The 25,570-nt window shown below is 42.1% G+C and overlaps 1 protein-coding gene across 2 annotated transcripts in view; it reads right to left on the reverse strand.

Moving 5' to 3' along the window:
* LOC133498894 (neurogenic locus notch homolog protein 1-like) overlaps positions 1 to 21,734 on the reverse strand; it is an 84,457-nt gene extending 62,723 nt beyond the window's left edge. Inside the window, exons 1-3 of one of the 2 annotated variants that reach the window (XM_061816148.1) lie at positions 21,663 to 21,734; positions 10,717 to 11,098; positions 8,523 to 8,604 (exon numbers count right to left, since the gene is read on the reverse strand). In XM_061816148.1, coding sequence (XP_061672132.1) covers positions 8,523 to 8,604; positions 10,717 to 10,774 — 140 coding nt within the window. In that variant the 5' untranslated portion in view covers positions 10,775 to 11,098; positions 21,663 to 21,734. The remainder of the gene's footprint in view (positions 1 to 8,522; positions 8,605 to 10,716; positions 11,099 to 21,662) is intronic. The other variant, XM_061816147.1, reaches the window with a different exon arrangement.
* Between the last annotated feature and the right edge of the window lie 3,836 nt (positions 21,735 to 25,570).

The raw sequence follows: 25,570 nt of genomic DNA on the forward strand, positions 1-25,570 counted from the left end.
GGTAGAATGCCAGTGCTCCAGGAACATCACAATGTACCTCTCCACCAGGAGTGACCAAGTAGTTTTCATCACAGGCCACGTTGTAGTCATGTTTGCACTCAGGGGGGGCAGGTGATAATGATAAAAATCACACAAATGGCTTTAATGGCAAACAATAGAGTGTGAAGGCATGCCAAAAGCCCAGTTAATTACACAATTGCCCTTGCGTGTCTCAAACGAATGTTTCGTGATGGCTCAGTAGTTTTGAACATATTGCGAGACACGATATCCTCTGGCCAAGACCTACTGTAAATGTAGCTAAATTATAGATGTTTATACACGTATGATTATACAATATTACATAAAATATATTTGTTTGTGAAGTTGATTTGTGAATAGAGCATGAAGGAATTACACTTCTTGTCCCTTTTCAAATGTAAAGGTCAGGGATGTTCTGTGTAGGACCCCCAAATAATTGCATGATTGCATTAAATATTTTCCCCTGCATTTGAATATTATAATTTTTTATGATGGATGATTAGATTTCAGACAGCATGGCGGCCTCGTGGTTAGCACACATGCCAAACAATTTTTAGGTTTAGAGTTTGTATCTTGGCTCAGGCCTTCTTGTGTTATATTTGCATGTTCTCTCTCTATCTGCTTATGTGAGTTATTTGTTTTTTTCTTCCACATTCACAAAACATTTAAACAGCATTTAGAGTTATTTAATACTCTATAGTTTCCATAGCTAGTGACCACTCCAGGTTGTACCCTAACTCTTGCTCAATGTCAGCTGTGATGGGCTCCAACTCCCTAAAATGAGGTACCTGGATCCAACTCTGGATCTGGCCCGCGGGCCTTGGATTTGACACCTGTGCTGTAAATGTTTTTTTCCACATGTGTCACATCTTAGATCCATTCTGGGACATGCATGGTGTTCATCCGCAAACATGCTTACTGATATCAATCAGATATCCACCCATTCATCCATACATACTACGAGGGGCAATTTGGAGTTTCCAATGAATGCATGTTTTCGGGATGTGAAGAAAGTCATATCCAGAAATGTCCCATTCGCGGACAAGTCTAACTACCTCATGCTCTAGCCACAAGTCAACTTTCTGAACAATTACTGTGAAGTTCGACCTCTACTTAGCGAACAGCAAGGTAACATCTCGGTTCTGTGATTTTTTAAAACTTTGGCACACCATAAAATAACAAAACCATTTCACAAAAATCCAAGATATTAGTTGTGTTCAGAGACACCTGCAAATGCTGGGAACTTTTTTTTAGTAGTCGTAAAAAGGGTAGTGCTTGGGATTCTAGGGGTAGACATTGTAGTCCTTGATGAAAACATTTCCAAGGTAACAAGTCCCGGAACCCCAAAAGCCTCAGTCTTAATTTTAGTGACTCCAAGAACTAGTCCATTTTGAGGAAGTAAAACGCTAAAATATGACCTGACTGTCAGTATGCGTTGAGCTCGCCTTTTAAGACCAAGAAAACAGAGTTAGACTCCAGGCAACATCAGCCAGTTTGTGTCTGAAGCTGAATGCACAAAACCACAAGTCATTACATCCTTCGCCCCCCCAACCCGCAGACAGATGGTCGGATGAGGAGGGAAAAAAAAAAACATCAACTGTCATGCCTTCCAGAAAGCCATCAAGGATCAGGGAGATTTGTCTTGGCAACAAGGAATCTTAGAAGTATCGCTAATCCTCATCATTGAGATTTTTGTTGGCCCAATCAGCCCACTCTTCAGAAAAATTCTCGCCAAAGGGAATGTGTAGAAAAAAAAAAGTCTGTGTTTCCAAGTTGTGTGATCACATGATGAGATACGACACCTTTTCTTCCCTTGAGTCGCTCTGAGGCCATTTCCTGACTCTCAATGGAGGTGTGTGTGCTAATACAGGGGCCACGCATGGGGTAGGGTGGGGTGGGGGGTATAGACAGACTCATCTGACCATAGCAAACAGAAGTGCCATTGAAGTGTCAGCAGAACTGGAAAGACAAGGGCTCACTTTCATTGAAGTTGGAGTTTAATGTAGTGTTCATTGCACATATCAGCAAGGAATTAATGCCTTTGGTTGATATTAGAGACAAACATTCCCCTCGCACATGGATTGGAATGTGGAAAGCTCTTTTTACCTTATTTGTATTTTAATGTTACATATAGGACCCACCGATTCAGAAGACACCATGCATCACATATCAAAAGAATAAATAGTCAGGTGAGGGATTAAGTCAGGTGTTTTACAACAGGGTTTTTCAAACTTTTTTTGGTCGAGGGATCTCTTATAGTGGAGACATTTTTCCAAAGACGTGTTCCTCTACAGTAAATGCTATAGAAATTTTTTTAAAAACATATTTTTGAGAAACAGGTCCTAATATTTTGATAAATTGTTTTAAAGAGAAATGTTATCTTTACAACAACAAAGACATACTTTGTCCAGATGAAAACTTTTCTCACTTGTATTTTTGACCATTTGTCTCACACACAAAAGTGAAATGATGACTGTGACTCCTTGCCCACATGTAAGGGTATTACTGTAGTATAAACCATTCATTGTTGCAGAGTTTTATATTCATCAAATGGAATCCAACCATTTAATGCCACCACCTAATATATTTGTCAGTTGATTTTCTTTAACACATAGGTGCTTTAACTCTGTTTGTCTGTGGAATTAAGGTTTGAAAACCACTGTCATGACTAACAGATCCCTGTAGTTGGTAGAATTGCATCAGTTTGCATTTGAGATCAGCACAGTATTTGAGTAGAAGATAAAGATCTCAGCTTGTAACTCTTGGAACTCTTCGACTTAGAACTCTGCTTTCAAAACAACTGGCAGTGAATAAGTTGTGAGATCTTTTTTTTTCGCCTTCCTTGAGTTGTCACCTCATTTCATCATGGTGAAGGGGGTTGTGTGTCCCTATGATCCTAGGAGCTAAGTTGTCTGGGGCTACACACCCCTGCGAGGGTCACCCATGGCAAACAGGCTTTTGGTGAGGGACCAGACAAAGTATTGCTGAAAGACCACCATGATGATATACACAAATGGATTCAGATTTCCTTGCCTCGACACGGGTCCTTAGAGGGAGTGCTGGAGTGTGCTCCTTCTGAGGATTCCATCATCCTGCTGGGGGACTTTCATGCTCACGTGGGCAATGACAGTGAGTCCTGGAAGGATGTGATTGGGAAGAACTGCCCAAAACCAGAACCCAAGTTGGGTTCTGTTACTGGACTTCTGTGCTCATCACGAATTGTCCATAACAAACAGCATGTTCAGGCATAAGGGTGTCCCACACATGCACTTGGGACCAGGACACCCTAGGTCATAGCTCGATGACTAACTTTGTGGTCGTGTCATCGGACTTGCAGCAGCATGTCTTGGACATTTGTGAGGGGTGGAGCTGTCAACTGATCACCTGGTGACGAGTTGGCTTCGATTGTGGTGGAAGATGCTGGTCCGACATGGCAGGCCCAAATGTATCGTGAGGGTCCGCTAGGAATGACTGGCAGATTCCCCTGAAAGAAGGGATTTTAATTCTCATCTCCGAAAGAACTTTGCTCATGTTTCAGGGTAAGAGGAACATTAAGTCCGAGTGGAGGATGTTACGTGCCTCCATTGCTGCCACTGCCGACTGGAGCTGTGACCGTAAGGTGGTCGGTGCCTGTCGTGGGCAGCAACCCCTGAACACGTTGATGGACACCAACAGTGAGGGACACTATCAAGCTGGAGAAGGACTCCTATCGGGCTTTTTTGGTCTGTGGGACTCACAAGGCAGCTCATAGGTACCGGCCGGCCAGGCAGAATACAGCTTTGGTGGTTGCTGAGGCAAAAACCCGGGCGTGGGAGAAGTTTGGTGAGGCCATGGAGAACGACTTCCAGACAACTTCGAGGAAATTCTGGTCCACCGTCAGGCGTCTCAGGAGGGGGAAGCAAAGCACCGTCAACACCGTGTATCGTGAGGATGGGGCACTGCTTACCTCAACTCAGGATGTTGTGAGTCGGTGGGGAGAATACTTCCAAGTTCTCCTCAATTCCACCGACACACCAGGTCTCAACTGTGAGGCAGATCTGCTAACCTGTCAACCACCATGCTTCCATTCTTCTACCAATTACATGGACTTGTCGCTTCACACACCATCATCTCTCACAGCATAGTGGAGGGGAATCACTATCCTAAAGCCTTCAAACTTAAGCGCATTTCACAGCAAATGATAAAAAGAGAGAAACTTCCTCAATACTCATGGTACATGTGTTCATATACAGATTTTATACAGTACAGAGGTCTACAGAGTTTGAACAGTACATAATGGCCCCATCACACCATGACGTTCTGGTCAGCGTTCTTTAGCGCTTGAGGAAACGTTGGTAGTCACCCATGGTCGCCGGGATACCGCCAAAAGAGCGTTTTTTGAATGCTAGTGAACGTCAATGATCGCTGGGAATCGGCGGAGAACACTGGTCCGGAAAAAAAGTTTTGAACATGCACAAAAGTTCTCACCGAGACCATCGTTCATCAACGTTTAATTTTAAACGCTGCATAACGTTTAACAACATTTGTGGAACGTTTTACTAACGTTCGCAGAGCCTTGCACGCATTTGGCCATCGTTAGTCAGTCGTTACTCTAGCATTACTTGGTTGTTACTTAATTGTTTGCTTTGCAGTAAACGACTCACTGGCGACCTGTCAACGACCACTGAACAATCCCCTAGCGCACACAGCGTGTAACTAAAGTCAAACGAACGTCCTTTGGCGTCCATTGAGCGTCATTCGAGCGTTTCCCGAACGACCATGCATATGGGTATATAAACCGATGCTTCGCATTCTTACTTGCAGCGTGAGTTGCTGAAGTGAGCACCCCACCTTTTTTTCGTCTATGCGGCATGATGCTGACTGTTCAAACTCACGAGAACAACTGAAGTGAGTATGAAATTTCCAATGTTTTCGTTCCCATTCCACTGTAAAAATTACACGCCAGCAAAACGCTATTCTCTCGTTATTCACCCGTTTAGTCACACGCTCAACACGCTCGTCTAATGGTGACTAATCGCTCATCGCGTGCCAGTGACACGTTAGCACACACTAATGGTTTTGAGGGGTATCTTATTTGGTCGCTGTTACACGCTTCTCGTGTGTTAGACACACTTTAGTCATGCGTTAGACACACGTTAATCACACGCCAGAGGTGTCATCCTCATTTGAGAACACTGAAAAATAGAACGATTGAAATGTTCAGAGAACGTTGACCAGAATGTCATGGTGTGACGGGGCCATAAGGGAGAAGAAGAGGAACTGCCTCATGCTCTAGCCACTTGACGACTCTTTAAACGAATACAACACAACTCAAAGTCTCTGGCTTGTGCCAGAGAGGCAAATTTAACATTTAAACAGCATCTTCTAAGCTTTTCTGATGGAGCCAAAGCAATAGCCACACAACGACTCCGTAAACAAATACAGTACAGATTAGCATCAAGCAAGGGGATGCCTTTTTATAGCATAATACTTCACACGCTTCAGATTGGTACTTTTGCACTTGTATGCGTCCTTCAATTCCTAAAAAGAAGAAAAACTATTCATGTGGCATGGTCCTTAAGAGAAAGATCTGTTCCCTTACTGTACTGAATGAACCCAAGTGTGATGTTTAAAAAAAAAAACAAGGAAAATAAGGAATCAGGATTTTTAGTGCATCGTTACACACCTCGCTCCAGAATATTAATACTAAGTGGCCTCAGTTTTTCACTGTGTTTGTCATAAATCTAGTTTAATTATGACTTCAATAGTGCATTAACATAAATTTAGGGAACGAATTCCATTCTAAACTGAGGACCTCACACCCAGTATACCATTTTATAGTATACCAATAGGTTCATAATTCCGAAAAAGACAAATCAATTTATATGACAACCAGGTGGCATGCTGTAAACACACTAACACAAATTTTTGTGAGCCCGATAAAATCCCTGTAGAAACTGTGAGCTTGGAGTGAGCACCTCCTGCCCTATCTCCATGTTAAATTGAAGAAGTCTGAGAAGGAGCACAATGCAGAGGCACAATGATGTCTTTGTGGCACCCCAAGAGTAGATGGGGAAAGTTAGTTGGTTGGGTGGGTAACTTGAGGACTAAAAGGGGTAAATAACACAACCAGACCAAATTGAGCTGCAGTGGGAGGCCAAAGATGGCGGCCGGGTTTTGGCTCTACAGGAATTGTGATTGATGCTATGATCCCACATTACAGGAGGGCAGGAGCATTTGGGATATTGTTAAAAAAAACAACTGAAACTATCCCTCCATTTTCTATGACACTGCAACTTTATGAACCACAAAACTACCAATGGCCTCTCCTGAGACCAGCTAAGATCACACATAAATATATTTTTTTTAAAACTTCATACCTCTGTGGACTGCCCCCACACACAGCATTTTGTATCCATCTGCCCACAAGAAACGGTATTAGTTGTCTCTCATGCATATTAAGTGCAATCAGAAGCATGAAGAGTCAATATCATCTGATTGGACACCTCACTTCCTTGCTGTAGGTTGTACAGGTCCAATGTTCCCGTGCCATATCACAGTTTATCCTTTGCTTCCCTGCTATACCTTGGAATTTTTATACTGTTTACAAACATTTCTGCTGGTGGAGCCAATCCACATAAAGACGTTAACCATTCGCACTTGCATTCATATTGTCACTGAGCGGGAACTGAACCCAAACTGCCCGCCCCAAAGTCAGGCAAAGTCAGGGGTAATGCACCACTACACCATCCGTGACTTTTCATTCCCTCAGAGTGAAACTGTATGAGGCTTTAAAAATTCAGAATTTTTGTGGCTGATCAACGTGTTTGAAAAAACGATAACGGATCCAATCATAAGATGGAGCAACGTATGTATTTAAATGGCTTCTTCTTCTTCTATACTCATCTATTGTGCACAGTATCTTCAAAGGTATTCTCCATTCAGGTCTTTCATTCAATCAGGTCAAACCAACATTTGAACATGACAGAAATAATGGGTGCTAACTTACTGTAATTAAATTATTGCAATTCAATTTAATCACGCGCACCAAAACTTTGAGTATGATTCGACATAACGCTGACATGTTTACGTACAACCGTTATTGCTAGCATTAGCTTGGTAAGCTACATAATCTTTTGTTGCCTGCTTGTGAGTCATATCTTATGAAAAGTATGTTAACATACCTCAAACAATCCTTGAATTAAAGTCCTCTCCTAAACACCGATGCGCACCAGCACACGTTATTCCCCATTTTGTTCTCATAAAACACACAACCAATCAATTGGTGTTGCCATCGCCATGGTAATGTGTCTATCCGGTTGGTGTTTGAGTTAACATGATAAAGCCCGGTGATTATAAAAGACAGGATGTGGTGGTATCGCAATACAAGGTGGGGCCGCCAATGATGATGTCCTCTTTGGATATCTCAGTCTCACTATTTAGCAGCGACAGCAGTCCATCAAAATGTCTTAATTAAGAGTAGCAATAATAAAACAATAAAGATACATTTCTCAAAATAACTTCCGACATCCATTTTCTGTTTCACTTATCATCGCAAGGGTATCCTCGCTAGCTTCGGGCAGGAGGCGGGTTACACCATCAACTCGTTGCCAGCCAATCGTAGGCAAAATAACTGATTCTCGATAAATATTTGAGATTTGGTCAATAGAGTTTGATCGAATACATTTGTCCATGTTTTGACATACAATATGAATAACCAATAATGTAAAGTTTCTGAACCAATCGAGGGGTCAATTGAGCCATGACCGTCAATCCTAATGTTTGCAGTCTTCTGCTGCAGCTGTGGGAGAGCGCTGAAAAACAAAGAGAAAATGAATGCTCCCTTGGAGGAAATGACGAGGGAGATTGCCCAAGGCTCAACGGATGACATGATTGACAAAAAAGTCCCCAACAGTTCAGCTGTATGGAATTATTTTCGGTTTATAAAGTCTGACAGGAAACATAGTAGTGTGCACCTACCAAAACCAACGGTATCCCAAAATATACGCTACTGGTAAACTCAGTTGACAAATAAAGCAAAAACATTGAAGAATGAGCACTTTTGGAACGATACACCCTCATGTGGCAATGACCTTCATGTGATGGCACTTTGTTGCAGACAAAGTACATAACTTTGGAAACCCCTCTGCCATCTGTCCAGTGGGACTAAGAGGGCCTGATGGCCACTTAGGGACAAAATCTCAAGAGAGAGGGAAAAGGAGGAAGGGTGGGGTGGTAGGGGTCTGTGTCTGGAAGGACAGGCTCTGATGGTCTGGGCTCTCTGGGAAGCCTCACCCAGATTAGTCACACAGAATTAATCGCTGATGAGAACAATGGTCACCGGGCTTCTGGAGACCCCAGCTGTCGCCGGGTGAAAGAAGCGCAAAAACAAGATTTAGGTTTGACAGAGTTTGGCCGCAGAGGGGCCTTGGTCGCGCGCCGACCCACCGTTCGCCATCTATGACTCAACTTGCACACGTGCTCCCCATTTCTTATGTGTTTAAAAAGTGAATTTTTGCACTTACTTGCACTGTCCGTTGCCATCTGGAGTGGCCTCACACCTCCCCTGGTTCAAACACGACTCCGTGGGCATGGAGCATCTGAGGCCTGCCAAGGAAAAGTTTGGAAGAATAACCAGTGATGGGGAGTAACGAGTATACGTGATTTCATTCCAAAATTCATGTCATTGTAATTCAAAACGTAACTGGGAGAAAATGTCTTGTTAAATTACAGTTGCTTTTGGACATTTCTAGAATTACAATTTTAGTGACATATGGAAAATATAGACAAAAAAAGCTAGGATTTTTTTTCCACATCACTTCTTCTTTCTAAAGATGGTCATGTGCCATAGTTTCAAATGTAATTGTGTTTCCAAAAATGACCTCAAAGCGCTACCTTCTGCTGCAATCTATGAGTTTAACTGAGATTTTGAAAATATGACACCCATAGTTATACTTTTGAACACAAAAGCACATTAAGGTTTGAACAGTTTCGTCTTTAATTTTGGACTCTATGAAACATGAACTTATCTGGGTTTGTCATGAAGCAATGTTGTTTACAATATTGTGCACATTTGTCATTAGGTCAACATGTTTTCCACATGCTGTAAAAATACAGTTTACAGTATGTAATGTGTAACCAGCAAATGTATAATACAACAAATATGTTTCATTATGTATTTACATTTCCACAAAATTTGTATCCATCTTTTTTGTGTAAAGAATACATACTTTATGTGGTGAATAATATATCCAACAATAGTAATTCCAACCAATTAGATTCCCAAAGGAATCTTCCCCACACTGATAATAATAACAATACACTTGGGCTTGTTCTAACAGAATAAATCTCATGTGCAACAACACTAAAAAGATCTCAGGTATGTGCAGTTAGCTGTCATAGTGAAAGATTGTGGGTCTTGACAGCGGTTTGGTGGGCGGGCCCTCCGGGTCAGGGGTTCCCAAACTGGTGTCTGCGAGTCCACTAGGTAATTTGCAATAAAATATGTCATATCATGTAAAAAAAAGTACATACCTAAATATCCTACGTTATCTGGACTGGTGCTCAATGATACAATGATACAAACAATTAAATATGACCTTATTAACCTTATTGTATCTTTGGGCCATTTTGTGAAAGTAAAGTCCTATTTTTTTTCAACAACCAATTTCATTTAATTTTGGAATACAGCCTTATTTTTAGAGAATAAAAAGTGTATTATTGGGAGAAGGAAGGTAAATTCACTTGGTGTAACACAACCTCAGCCCTCAACAGACGTTGACTTTCATATTATCCTATTACGAATTTGTCTTGGAGTAATACCACTTTTCTCTTGTAAGACAATGACTTCATCCCAAAAAAATACTATATGTACTTGTTATTGTAAAGATTGTTTGGAAGAAGAAATATGAGGTCAAACGCTATTCGTGTAATTATTTCTACTTCTTATTGTACACGGATTTAAATCAATATAAAATTGAACAGAAACACAACATTAAAATTAAATAATTTTCCTTGGAAGAAAAATATCTATCTATCTATATATATATATATATATATATATATATACACATGTTTAATGAACAAAAATGTATTGAATAAACAAAAAATAAGAGAAAAGTCTACAAAAATGTGGAAAATATTGATGCGTTTTTCTGGGAAAAAAAGAGTATTTGGAAAGATAACTTTTTCATGAAAAAAATGTTTTCTCTTTAAAAAAGTAATTTCTTATAACTTCTCAAAATTAAGCAATAATTATTCATATATTTAGGCCGTGGTATATAAAAGGATCCTTGGAAAAATGTGCAAAAAGTTAGAAAAGTCCTGTTCTGGGCAGCTAGTTGTTCTTTCAAGCTTTAATGATTAGGTTGCCAATAACTGAAAGTAGGGGTAGAATGGAGAACGGGACGCCAACAGGTGCATAAAGAGCCCCGAAAAAAAATCCAACCTATTGAATTGCCTCCCAAACTTATTATTATATGCTCTTTAGCTTTAGTTTACGGACAGTAAGTATCAAATTTATGGCAATGTGTCCCGGAAAGGAAGCCCATTTCTAATAATAAACTTGGGGCCTTGAGCTGCAAATGTTAGGACAACCCTGACTTCAGTCATGAAGTCGTCCAAGCATCAAATTGGAGTTCGAGAGCAACAAGTTGGCTGCAAAACGTGTTGAGGCATTCATTCACATTGGAGCTGAATGATGGCGAGAGGACGACTCACCTCGCGCTAGTCCAATCAGCCACAACAATAAAGTTACTTTCGCCAAGAAATTAGGCATTCCTTCTCGTTGAAAGTGCTTAAACAGAAAGTCCACATGGGTTGTTCATAAATCCGAACGTCTTCAAGTCTGCGACTGATGAGGAAGCCGGCAGGGGGCCACTGGAGGGCGGGGGGAAAGTTCGAGTGGATCCGCGATGTTAAGTGAAACGTCGTTGTCAACGTTAGACGTCGTCGCTGCGCTGTTCCGACTGGAACTGACCCCGGCGAGCTGCTCCACATCTGGGGAGGCGGGGAGGAGGGCCCTCGGTCGGCGCTGTCCCACGGTGCACCCCTTCCCGCCTTCCCCCTCCTTTCCCTCCTCCGCCCTCCAAACAAACACACACTTGATGAAGAGATAGCGCGGAGTGAGAGAGAGAGAGAGAGAGAGAGAGAGAGAGAGAGAGAGAAAAGTTGAAGTTGTCGTTGCACTCCGTTTTTTTTTTTTATCTTTGCCGATGGTCCACGCGACGTTATGAGGAATCCCAATGATATACTGTTTGACAAGAAATGGCCAAATATTAAAATAAAACAAAACTTACAGATTTTGAGAAAAATGATTAAGTAAAAAAAAAAAAAAAAAAAAACTTAAGAGAAATTTAAAAAAACATTCAAACTATGTTGCGTAACCAGCAGAACGAATTCCCATTATGCCTCAGGGTTTTGACAAAATGGCTGCCATGACTTCAAAAAGACCACAAATTCAATTGAGAAAAAGATCAATAATGCTCCAATGTCATTTAAAATGCGTTTGCATTTATAAAAATGATTTGAAAAAAAGTGCAAATTGAGTGAAAATGTACATATCGTCATTAGGCTCGGTGAGCTTGGACCCCAGCTGACCTTGACTGAGAGGCAAGACACATGTTGGACTGCTGGACACTACACAATCGTGGGGCACATACTGTTGGGACCTTATACAGTAAAACAAGCAAGCCAACTCACGTTCACACCAATTGGAAAGTTAAAGTTTACAATTAACCAAACACGCTCTTTTCAAACAGGAAGGCCCTGGTGGAACCTCTTGTCCACCATGCTGCCTCATTTCAGACGTAATTGTGATGATAGAATTGATACCACCTTCTGTTTATCTTTCATTTTGTCCTGATTGTATGCATTGATCAGGCCAACACAGATTATAACACTTCTCATTTCAAACAAAATAATAATAACGTATTTTAGAATGCATTTGAAACTTAAAGCATGGTGAACACGTGGTTAGTTTGTATGATTTGCAGTTGTGAGGTTGGTGTTTGAAAACTCTGCGCTGGCTTTCCTGCGTGGAGTTTGCATGTTTTCTGTTTGTTTGCGCGTGTTCTTCCTTCCACATTCCAGTTCAGGATGCGCCCAGCCTCTTGTTGAAAGTCAGCTGGGATAGATTCTAGTTCACCCGCCACCCGAATACAGACGACGAGTATTATTTTGAACAATAAAGATCATAAATGAAGCACAATGCTGATAATGAATTGTATGGTCAAGAGAATTGATATGATCTCATGTTGCATCGCATCACTGACTGTAATTGTATTCATACTCGGGCTATTTCAGCTGGGAATAACGGTAGCAAGTGTGAACACTTTGCATTTGTACATGTTGTGAAACTCACAATGAAAAACGACACCAAAACAAAAACAAAGGATCCAAAGCACCATCATCATCAACAGCACCAACACCATCGTGGTATCAACGGATAAAAGCCTGGGAACCCGTTCTATTATCAGTTAGGATCTTCTTCCACGGTGATAAACTATTGCTGCTGGCTCAAGGTAACGTTTTCTAGCTGAGTCAGCACAAAACGAGTGTAGATTCAGGTTAATTTAAGCCTTTGCTGTAAAATTGGAAGCTTTATCTGTAAAATTGGAACAGTATTATACTGTATTTGTACTATGAATTATATTATTGTATGCATCATAAGGGGCTAAACAAAATCAAATACAGCACAACAGTACTCCTTTTTTTATACTGTAAACTGTGCTGTAATCACTTTGAAAATGAAACACATCGTAAATGTTCTATTTAACCGTATTTCTGTGAAACTATAATTTCTACAACAATATCAAGTCTTCCGGCCAACTGAATCAACTTTTCCCGAGCAGTTATTAAGGACTGTTCAACTGCCTCTTTTATCACTGTCAGCTGCTCCCCTTTTGTTGTATAAACTACTTAGTGATGCACTTTTAGCTTGCAGGTAAAACTGACGCAGGAGTCCAAAATAGTAAGTAGACATTGAGAGAGCCTGAGGCAACGAGCCAGGAAAAGGAAATATGGTGTCCTGAAACTGTAAACTAATTTCATGCACATTAATACCACGGGTTAATCAGATCATATGAGCATTGTCACGAAAATGTATTCTATTAACTAAGCCCATAATCTGCTTTTTGATTTGAGCCCAATCGGTCCATTAATTTGTGTATTTTAATCCGTAACCTGGTATTTGAAATTGGTTCCCAAGGGAACGGATGGAGAACAATGGCGGTATGGGGATGCCTCAACATTTTGAATTGGCCCAAATTTGAGGGAAACTGAAGACACAAAACATCAGACAGCAACTTTACTTCTTAATGACTGATACTTCTCCAGGCCTTCAGTCTTCTTGTCATCGTAGCACTTGTTTTACTGTGACAAAATACAAGAGTAGTGCAAGTACAAATTAAGGATTCAACTGATTAGCCGATGAGTTGTATTTTTAATCACTTATTTTTATTTATAGCTATGCCACTCCATCGAATTATATCTTTACGTGAAACTGGTCCGTGGCAGGGTGGCATGGTGGCTCAGCTGGAAAGCGTTGGCCTCACAGTTCTGAGGTCCCAAGTTTGATCCCGGACCCGCCTGTGTGGAGTATGCATGTTCTCCCCGTGTGTGCATGGATGGATGGATGGATGGACCGAGGCACAAAAAATGTTGAGTGCCTGCCATGCTGTGATGAAAAAAGATCATCAATGACATTACTGATTAATTGATTTGACTTTAATCACATAATAGTCCAGTTTCAAAATATCTTGAATCGTTTAACCTTAGTGAAAATATTTCATGACTGTTCTTAAGTAGACAACATGCAGCATCCATCCATACATTTTCTGAGGTGCTTATCCTCACAAGGGTCGCGGGGAGTGCCGGAGCCTATCCCAGCTGTCAACAGGCAGGAGGCAGGGTACACCCTGAACTGGTTGCCAGACAATCGCAGGGCACATGGAGTCAGACAACAGTCGCACTCAAAATCACACCCTGGGGCAATTTCGAGTGTCCAATTTATGTTGCATGCCCCATAGCTCGTTAGAGTATTGGCTTGGTAAACCAGGGATCGTCAGTTCGTATCTCACTGGGGGATCTACTCCCCAAGAGGGGTTGCATCAGGAAGGGCATCCGGTGTAAAAACTGTCAAACAAATATGAGCGTTCATCTGAGATGTCACACTGCGGTGACCCCTAACAGGACAAACCAAAAGAAACTTACTTAGTTTTTTGAAATCGGGGTTCCCGTAGGAAACCCACACAAGCACGGGGTGAACGTGTAAACCCCACACAGGTGGGACCCCGGTACCCAGAACTGTGAGACAAACCCTGTAACCAGCTGCCCCAGCGTGCCGCCCAACATGCAGCATATACATTATATTTATTTTTCTTGTCAGTCCTGAACAGACCCTATGTGAGTTATAAGAAAGGGAAACTATTTTGTACCCAGATGAGTATTTTTTATACAAATAAATGTACTTTTGTACTTCAGAGTGTGCAAGCTTTCACTGAAATACAGACATTGACTCAGTAGTTTTAGTTTTACCAGTTTTTAAAAACACATATTTGGACTTGTATTTCAGTATAGAGTGGAAGTACTTTTTACCACATCTGGATATTGACCCCAGAGGATAATAATCCCCTTGTAGTTCTTCTGACATGAGAATAGATCAAGGTTTTTTTTGTTTTTTTTTTACATAACTGCCCCATTGTGCTCATTGCCCATTGTGACCAAGACCCGAAACGTGTTTACACTTTGGCATTGTGAAATGGCGTGTAAACAGGATTTGTCTTGATTTCCTCCTCATTGTGTGGACCCAGGGGAGGAGGGGGGCTTCGGGGGGTCTGTGCCCGCAACTGGCACAGCGCAGATGGAGTAAACCTGTTCAATTTTATCAGCTTTACAAACGCAGACAGCTGCACGGGGTTTTGTTTGGGTCAAAAGCGCCAAAGCACACTTTGTTCATGCCAGTACAGTGGCTGTCATTATTTAATAAGCAACGCATGACTCGGTATCAGTCTAGATTAAAGACCGGATTGATTTCCTCCAGCTGGGTTTAATGTTACGCCGGCTATGTTTAACAACTGCTTTGACACGGATAAGGAAAACTTCTCTTATTAGACTGTGATTTGCTTCGGCTTCATCATTTATTAATATGCCACCGGTGTATATCACAGTGCAGGAATTGACGAAATGTTGGAATGCTCCTGACCAAATGGAAGATGTACAATCTAGTGCTGGGTTTGTGTCTGTTCATTGATTTCTTTACTTTCTTATATAAAGGAAAAACAGAACATTGCAATAAAAACAAAATTGTGTGACACTTTGTTGATTCAACTGCTGCATTTCCCATTAATTGCTCCTTGAGGCAAAGAATGTTAAAAGATAACTTTAAAAAATGACTTTGCATACAGATATTCTCACGAGTGACTGTTTGTCTGTGTGTGTGTGTGTGTGTGTGTGTGTGTGTGTGTATGTATGTGTGTGTGGAGGGGGGGGTTCAACCAGCAGCAGGTGTGCATATGGGATGTGTCCAGACATGTACGTAAAGCCTGGCACACACAAAATATTTTAACATCTAAAGTAGGGTAGAGTACACCCCCTGACTGCGAACTGTGAAAATCCACAGATAATTGCACCTCAAAAAATTATGTACACTCTATTGCCCAAAGTATTTGCTTACCTGCCTTGACTCACATATGATTTTAATTGCTATTCCATTCTAATTCCATGCATCCACCCATTTTCTTCGCCGCTTACCCTCACGAGGGTCGCGGGATTTCTGGAGCCTATCCCAGTTGTCAACGGGCAGGAGGGGGGTGCACCCTTAACTGGCTGCCAGCCAATCGCAAGTCACATCGAGACTAACAGCCACACTCACAATCACACCAAGGGGCAATTTAGAGTGTCCAGTTAATGTTACATGTTTTTGGGATGTGGGAGGAAACCGGAGTGCCCGGATGAAACCCACGTAGGCATGGGAAGAACATGCAAGCTCCACACAGGTCGGTTCGGGATTGAACCTGGGACCTCAGAACTGTGAGGCCAACACTTTTCAGCCAATCCACCATGCCGCCCCCACTCTAATTCCATAAACAAATCAATAAGATAATAATAAAAACAATACATGCTTTTGGAGTTGCCCCCAACCCAGAGAAAACAAAACAAGAAGAAAAAGGACAACAATTAAATGTGAAGAAAGAAACCGTGAGTAGGCAAGGGTAACGGTACACACACACACCGATTTTTAACACCTTAACCAATTTCTAAAATATGAGGATCCCATACATTTCCCCCATTATCAACCATGAATATTGAACTGGTTTAGGAGTCACAATTTTCGGCCCTGACCGTTTTCACTGAACACACTCAGTAGAGAGTTGAGGAATCAGAAAATCGGGCCTTGATTGGAAGAGAAAAAAATGCTCAAATTATCCTTGATGGTTAATGTATGCAACTCACACTAATCTTTATTTTCAAATGTGGGCTGACCACTTAACGAGCAGATCAGGGAGGAAAAATCCCTCCCAATTCATCCACAACAGGGTAACGGGGCAGAATAATCTTTTAACCACAATCAGGCCTTTGCTGACATTAATCATAACAGCGTAAAAAGGCTATACACGTGCAGCAACATCACATTACATCCACATTCTGTGAGTTGACAAAGTGTTACAGTCTTTCACCATCACTTAAATCTCTAGGTTCCTTAATTCCTTGACCGTCAACGGAGAACCCCTTGAAGATGATCCCTAAAACTTTGGATTTTGGACTTCCCTTGAAGTGATACTAATGGCACTGGAGGGCCTCACAGGATGAGAACACTCCAAAAAAATGTGTTCCATGGCCTTGAGAAAACAGTTTTCTAATTATACGTAGTTGTTTACTACTTAAAATTCACACAGATTTACACATTGGAACGAACTGGGAGGACAGGGGTTGGGGTCGAGTTGGGGGAGGGGTGGTGGAGAGAGTCGACCTCTGTGCCCCACTTGTGGGGCTATTATTAGTTGGACAACATTTTTAGAGAAACATCCGCAAAGAATAAGACATGGTCAGCAATATGAATTTGAGAGCATTTTCCCCCAAGGTCAACCCAATTTTCCATCTCCAAAAAATGCAGGAGTACACTGTTCCCCTGCCAATTGTGGGCTGGAAAATTGGGAATAAATGACGGCTGAAAAAAAGATTTAAAATTGCCCATTGATGCGATAAGGTCACGACAAAACTACTCCCAACTCTTTCCCTCACTCCAATAAAGTTCCTTTCAATTTGGCAGCAAAGTAATAATTTTATATTAGGGAGGGCTTTGGCCTGACCACAATAACAGTGAATAGATGAGTTATAGAGCAAAAATAATAATCCCTCCCCATAAAAAAAAAAACCACTTGTATCTGTGAGTAGTGTATCACGAATGTGCAGGGAACACAAAACCAGGGGTTCTCAAACTTTTTTGGGTCCAGGGATCCAAAAAAAAAAATTTTTTTTAGATGATCCCCCTCATTTTATTGTGCAAAGTTACATGATCCATCCATCCATTTTCTTTGTCGCTTATCCTCACGAGGGTCACAGGGAGTGATGGAGCCTATCCCAGCTGTCAATGAGCAGGAGGCGGGGTACACCCTGAACTGGTTGCCAGCCAATCGCAGGCCACAAAGTGACAAACAACTAGTTGCAATCTCACAATCACACCTATGGGCAATTTAGAGTGTCCAATTAGTGTTGCATGTCTTTGGGATGTGGGAGGGAACCGGAGTACCCGGAGGAAACCAACGCAGGCACGGGGAGAACATGTGAACTCCACACAGGCAGGTCCGGGATCGAATCCGGGACCTCAGAACTGTGAGGCCAATGCTTTACCAGCTGCTCCACCGTGCCGCCCACTTACATGATGTTGGCATTAAAAAAATAAGTCATAATGTGTTTTGTTAATATGGTCGTTTGATTGGCCCGCAATATCATGTGTACATATGCCTTTTTACATTGATTGACCACAATACTTTTGGCAAATTAGTTTGTGGACCACCATTTTGAGATCAAAAGATCTGAGATTATCCTTCAGTCGTTTTTAGCGTAGAAGACAACACAGAAGTTAGAATTCTTGTGAACATGGTGTCCAAAAACACAGACGAAAAATACCTGAGGGAAGGAAAATAGGCTATTGTATTGCAGTCCAATTATTTCCTGAGTGGTTCACACACAAATTAATGCATCCTGGTACGTCTGTATTGTTCTTATCAAGGAGGAGGAGGGTCCAGTGACTTTATTGTTGAATTGTACATTCTGCTCCGGCCCAATGTGAGGAAACACAGGCGAGGGTCTTTGGCTCCTGCTTTCCGGCAGTTAAGGGAAAGGAGGTGACTGTTGCCGGGGAGAAGGCGCGTCTTGTCGGAAAGTGTGAGAAAATGTCAAAGAAAAAGTCTTCGAAATCCTCACAATTTCACCCTGAGTTGTTCTTCTACTTTATTTTATACCACAGATTTAGAAAAGTCGCACTTTGAAAAGTGATCAAACTTTCCATCAGCACGATGAACTTGTGTTTTTCTTTTGTTTTTTGTCATTAGGGTAAGCAAAGGACACGACCCCTCCACCTCCCGTCGTTGGCGTGAGCAGGCAATCCGCCCAATGACTTTTCCCCTTCTCGAAAAAGTCGGCTCTATTGGAAGTATTTGGGCTACCACAGCTCAGTTGAGGAAGGATGTGTGAAACTTAAGTAATACAGTACTAACAGTAAAATATCACATTTCATCACGGTGACATCTACAAAATGAAGGTGGCGTTAGTACATTATAACTACCTTGTAATGCACGTTTGAGAGTTAGCATGTCTACAAATGGTATAATAAATACTATGGACTTGCTAATGAGGCAGATAACTAGCAAACTACAGTAGCACAGCATCAGGAACATCAGTTCAAGTTCAGTCTGACATTACGTCAAAAAGATTAGAAGTATGACATTTTCTGCTAAAGAATTATTTTTACTGCTGGACTACATTTTTCATTTTATTTATAAATAAAAAAAATAATTAGAAAAAGTCAACTATTTTCTTTTTACATTTAAAAATGTACCTTTTTATTTTCAATAGAAAAATTTTATTTATCCAAACATTTCAAAATGAATGGAATTGCAATAAGGTGGTCCATTGAACCTCCAATTTTTTTGTTCACGCGTATCACAAAGTTGGAATCTGATTCCAGCCTGTCACTATCTTGAACAAATTTTCTTGGAACACAATGCATGACAGGTGGTTCATTTACTTTTACACTTTTGAATTGGTGTTAGTTAGGTTTTGGGGTCAAGTTTGGCATTCGAAAAGGTTGAAGTTTGGGATCCAAACCCTAGGGTTCACATTAAACTTTTGAGATGAAATATAAATGGTTAAAGTTGTGCATGACAACAAAAGCAGAAACTTGTCCATCTTTCTACACTTTCCTGTAAAGTGTACTGGAAGAATACCAAGTGTGCCCTGCGATTGGCTGGCAACCAGTTCAGGGTGTACCCCGCCTCCCTCCCGTTGACGGCTGAGATAGACTCCAGCACTCCCCATGACCCTTGTGAGGATAAGCAGTTAAGAAAATGGATGATGAATGGATGAATAGCAAGTCCAAACAGACTTTTTAATGGCATGAATATGAACTCTAGATAATATTTCAACCTTTCCTTTTCCCCATTTCCTTTTAAAGTCCATTTTGTAATGTTTCAAAATGTTTAAGAAAAAAAATTCTGGGAAGGGTTATTATAGCTGGAACTAAAATCGGACTCAATCCGAGTGAAAATAGGCCTTCACTTGTGACATCATATGACTCTGTTACTGGATATATTTTTTTAATGTCATAAGAGCAAGAAAAGAGGGAAATGGAAATAATGAATCTGTTCAAATGACCCCATAGGAATGATACTGTACCTCTGACTCATTTGGGTGTGTGGGAGTGGGTATAAAATGAAAGACAGAACACAAAGAGAAGCTAGGACGCTCAGTAGCAGAAAGCCAGTGACACCAAAGAACAGATGGACTGAGGAATGAAATTAGAGCCAAAACAGGAGAGATAGTTATGCTGTCTTTGGGGATTCCCCAAAAAGTACAACGAACCCCATCTGATTCACAATTGACCTACTTGTGAATATTTTTGTAAAACAGTATTTGCCGAAAAACACAGCTCCAGTATTTATTGTAACAATTACATTCCTGGCCCGCCTGAGATAGGTGGAAATCTGCGACATACAGAGATCATTTTAAATGTTTTTGGGACGTACCTCTACTCCCACATGTATTAACACATTTGAACTTTGCGAAATGAGCTAAAAACGTACCAAAACACACCTTTAAAGTGCCACTGTCATGAAATGCATGATTTTTAGTATGTTATTAATGAAAAAAATGACAGCCGACACGGACCCATGCGTTTTTTTCACCACAAAACATGTTTTTGACGTATACAGCTTTTTGTAACTACCACCATGAAAATCCTCTCTACGGATTTGTTTTTGAGAAGAAGCAGGAAGTGACCTACAGGGCAGGACTGCCCTCAAGTGGACTTTTTTGTTTCTATTAGTTTTATCTCCGGGAAGGTAGCTCGTTGTTCCTCCGTGTTAGCCAAAATGCTGGCTCGTTGCAATGCTGGACATTGCTTGAACACGCAGGAGGATGGATTTACCCTTCATAAGTTTGCAAGAGACCCGGTTCGTCGTGAAAAATTTATTGCACGGGTGCAAAGGATGAGATCTTTCTGGGTCCCAAACGACAGGTAGGTGTGTATACAGCTACTAAAAAAAAAAATAATAGTTTGGGGCGGAGCACATAATCGGTCTCTCATAATGTAACAAAAGATCCGTGTACGCATGACAGGCGTGCTAAATGTGTCGATGTGCGCGCCGGACGACGTCTGGCTCACTGGCGAAGGCTTCTCCATTACCTTGCCAGCCAAGGCTGCCGCGTCAGCGGCTCTGAACAACGCTGCTGACAATGCCGCACTCAGCCGCGTGGGACGACAACGCCGTAAAGCGCCCCGGCTCGGCGGTGTTGTTCCTCACGTACAGCAGCGGCTATGAACGCCATAAAGCGGCCCGGCTCGGCGCCATGATAACTCGAAAATGCCGAAAATGACCCACCCCAGCCGGCTGCGACGAGCCTCCCTTGGCCGGCTGCGACGAGTCACCCCGGCCGCTGGCCTTGTCGGCCGGGGTGGCTCGTCGCGGCACTGGGCCGCGATGGCTCATCTCCGCCGCGAAGTGGATCGGACGGGGAGGCTGTTTGGCCGTAATCACATAACATTGCACTCCCCACTGCACTCACTGCAGGGGATGCAGCCAATATGGTGACCACTTGGATGTCGTCAAATGACGCTCTCCGCTCATATTAATTTTTTCTATTAGACTTTGAAGTGAATGTTACATTAATTTTTCATTACAATATCTATTTTAGAATGCTTATAGGGATGACACTTGACCTTTGAGTATTCCTTATTCCTCACATCTTAATGCTAATATCAACTGCTCAGTGTTGAGCCGCCGCTCCTCCGCATTGAAAGGTGTCCTAACCAGAACTCTAGTGTGGACCCAAATGCACAACTCGGTAAGCAGGAAGGCAGTTAAAGGAAAGTCTTTATTCGTTCCAAGGTCGTAAGCCGGGAGGTCAGTCAGAGAGAGCAGCAATATCAAGGACGTTAAGCTTACTGGGTTGGTCGGCGGACAGGCAGAGGTCGATACACCGGGATTCAGGATCAGGAACAAGGAAGTGCTGGAACGAGGCATGGATGGCAACGATCTGGGAAAGCTAGACCGTCCGCTTGGTACTATAAGTACTGGGGTTCATTACCGCAGATGAGGCGCAGGTGTGTGCCTCCTAATCAACGCAGGTGTGAAGGGGACCTGCACCACCAGGGCTGGGACAGGCAGGACCATGACAAGAGGAGCCAGATGAGGTGGCTGGGGCATCTGATTCAGATGCCTCCCAGATGCCTCCCTGGTGGTCCCACCGGAAAGAGACCCCGAGGACGACCCAGGACACGCTGGAGAGACTATGTCTCTCGGCTGGTTTGGGAACGCCTCAGGATCTCTCCGGAAGAATTGGAAGAAGTGGCTGGGGAAAGGGAAGTCTGGGTATCCCTGCTGAAGCTACTTCCCCAGCGATCTGACCCGGAAAAGCAGAAGATAATCGATGGATGGATGGATGGATGGATGGATGGATGGATAATGCTGATATATAAAACAAAATGCCATAAACGAGCCAACAGAAAACATATTGTGACATACAACAATACTCGCAGGCATATTTACACTCGCTCTGTAAACACATTTGTATTCAGTATTTTAAATGTGAATTTAATTCAACAAATATTCTCTTCATAATGTTAGTGCTCGGTGAGTTGGGTTAAGGTGTAGCACTCCCTGCCAGATCATCATTTGACCCAGATGGCAAAGAAGCAGAAAACGGCAACTAAATAAGCGTCACAGTGACAAACCTCGAACATGCCGCATTTAGTCAAGACTAACGGTAAACAAAAGGAGGAAGTGGCTCTGTGCAACCGTCCGGCAGAGCTTCCTGTTTGTGATTACCCCTCCAAAAACAAACCAGGCTCTCTGGAACCTCCGGCGACTCCTGGCTGCTCGTGAAGATGGGAGAAACACTGGCCCGCTGCGCCTGGTTGCCCGGGCATTGTGTCGACGTGGTCGGGATGCGACAATACTGGGAAGTAGCTGCTTCAAACGTAAAAGTAGTCAAGTGGATTCTTAATGACATTCAACAAGGTAACTGTGCTCAATTAACTGAATGGATGAAGCACAGGAAATGACCCTTAACGATACAGTGCACCATAGTCATAACAATAGCCGCTGGGCGTCATAGAAATTATGATGATGATCATCATGATGATGATATTTGTATGTTAATATTTTCCTTTTTGTGGATTCTTTGTGAAATATTTTCATTATTTTCTCACATTTCTACATAATGCCCAAGTCAGATAAGAAAAAAAATATCTGACTTAATATCAATATGTGTGGAGTTTGCATGTTTTCCCCGTGCCTGTGTGGGTTTTCTCTGGGTACTCCGGTTTCCTCCCAAAACACGCAACATTAATTGGACACTCTAAATTGCCCCTAAGTGTGATTGTGAGAGCGTCTGTTTGTCTCTACGTGCCCTGCATTTGGCTGGCAACCAGGTCAGGGTGTACTCCACCTCCTGCCCGTTGACAGCTGGGATAGGCTCCAGCACTCCCGTGACCCTGGTGAGGATAAGTGGCTAAGAAAATGGATGGATATTCTTATGGGGTTGTGGGTCAATATGTGCAGCTAAGTCATGGGAATAAAATGGGTTCATATTTCATACTCAGCAAGGTCATAAATTGGACAAAGAGTGAGGAGACTCTCAGTCTGTTCCCAGATACAAAATACACATAAATATGCCGTCTCCTTTCCCACTGAGGAGCAAAAACATTTTTTGGAAAAATTGTGATAACTTTGATGCTCCCCGGTTTATTATTCTAACATTTGATGCCTCTGAACTCTAAATGAAAGTTCCACGGACGTGCGTGAATGTGAGTGTGAGCTTGTTTGTGCGAGTAATCTCATAATTGTGGTGGGGAAAGGAAAGGAAGGGTGAGGATTATCTCTCCTCATCGGTGGTGGTGGTGCGTTTAATGTCTGCATGAGAACCCATGACACAGCATGGCACACAAAAGGCCAGGAAAGCAGGAGTTTTGGGAGCAAGACAATGCAGCACCTGTGGGGCTTTATGAGGGCGTGAAGGGAAGGAAAGGAAAATTCACACACCTTTATGGGACTTGATTGTTTATAAACACATTATAAGGCTGATTGAATGCCATGTAAGTACAGCGCTACCTTCAGTAATTGAGTTGGTAAATTTGACCACAAAACTTTTTCTTTTGAAATCTATCTACACTATATACTATAAATCAATATACAGTGTATATATATATTTATTATATTTATAGTTTATAATAAATATTATTATATTAAAATTACAATTATGATATTACCAAGAGTGTTAAAGAGTTAGTGTTTACTTTTTTTTATATGTTCATGCAGCGGACTGGCGGGATAACAGTGGCTATCTTGCAAACATCTATTTTATAGTCTATGTTCTAAATGTAGATAGCAAGACTGTGGCTGAATGGATTCTTAAAGGTCAAGTGTCATCCCTATAAACGTTCTAAAATAGATATTGTAATGAAAAATACATATAACAATACACTTCAATATCTATACGAAAAAATAAATATGAGTGGAGGGCGCGTCATCCACTCGCAATGTTGCGGAAGTGTCATTCGACATCCAAGTGGTCGCCATATTGGCTGCATCTCCTGTCCGTGACGTCACCCGGGACATTCGCCATTGAAAACATACTTTGGCCCCTACTGTAGGACACGACCCTGCAGACACGGAAGCTCTTTTTGAAGAAGGGAACATCTCACAACTGAGTGAAGTTACCAGGGCAATATTACCCTTTTCTTTCGAGCCATATTTAAATAATGTGCAGATCACGGCCAAACCGCCTCCCAGACCGATCCACCTCGGCGACGGGGTAGCTTATCAGGGCACCGAGTCGGGCCGCTTTATGGTGTTGATGTCGCACGCGGGTGAGCGCCCCATTGGCGGCAACGTTGTTCATAGCCACCGCCGTCCGTGAGCCGAAGTGGCAGCCGTTTTCCGCGCACATCGACACATTTAGCACCCCTGTCATACATACGTGGATCTTTTGTTACGTTATGAGACACAGGTTACATGGTTCGCCCCAAACTATTATTTTTTTTAGTAGCTGTATACACACCTACCAGTCGTTTGGGACCCACAAAGCTCTCGTTCTTTGCACCCGTGCAATCCATTTTTCACGATGAACTGGGTCTCTTGGAATCTTATGAAGGGTCAATCCATCCTCCTGAGTGTTCGAGCAATATCCATCAATGCAACAAGCCGGCATTTTGGCTAACATGAAAGAACAACGAGCTACCTTCCCCCAGGTAAAACTAATAGAAACAAACGAGTCCGCTGGAGGGCGTTCCTGCCCCGTACGTCACTTCCTGCTTCTTCTCGAAAACAAATCCCTTGAGAGGATTTTCATGGTGGGAGTTACAAAAGCCATATATATCAAAATCATGTTTTGTGTTGAAAATGCGGATTGGTCCATACCGGCTGCCATTATTTTCATTAATAAATATACTAAAAATCATCCATTTCATGACACTTGACCTTTAATTTGTGTGTGTGTGTGTGTGTGTGTGTGTGTGTGTGTGTGTGTGTGTGGTGTGTGTGTGTGTGTGCATAGCTTGTCTAAAAAGTAAATGTCAGTCAACGTCTTCACTCAGCACTCCTTCTTAAAGAACATTGGAAATACTGTACAGGGATTCAAATGCAGCACAACATTCATAAAACAGAACTAGCTTGTCCATATGTTAGCCATCATTAGCTGTGGAAACTAAAAAAAAAAAAACTAAACCAAAACAAAACAAAACAAAAAACAGCTCATTCGTTAACCTGTCAAGGACAAGCTTGAGTTTTCACTTTCCAAAACAAGACAAATGACAAATGATATTCTTGTGCCCGCGAGTCCTGATCCTGTTGTT

This window comes from Syngnathoides biaculeatus, chromosome 4, assembly GCF_019802595.1.
Source record: "Syngnathoides biaculeatus isolate LvHL_M chromosome 4, ASM1980259v1, whole genome shotgun sequence".
NCBI classification, from domain to species: domain Eukaryota; kingdom Metazoa; phylum Chordata; class Actinopteri; order Syngnathiformes; family Syngnathidae; genus Syngnathoides; species Syngnathoides biaculeatus.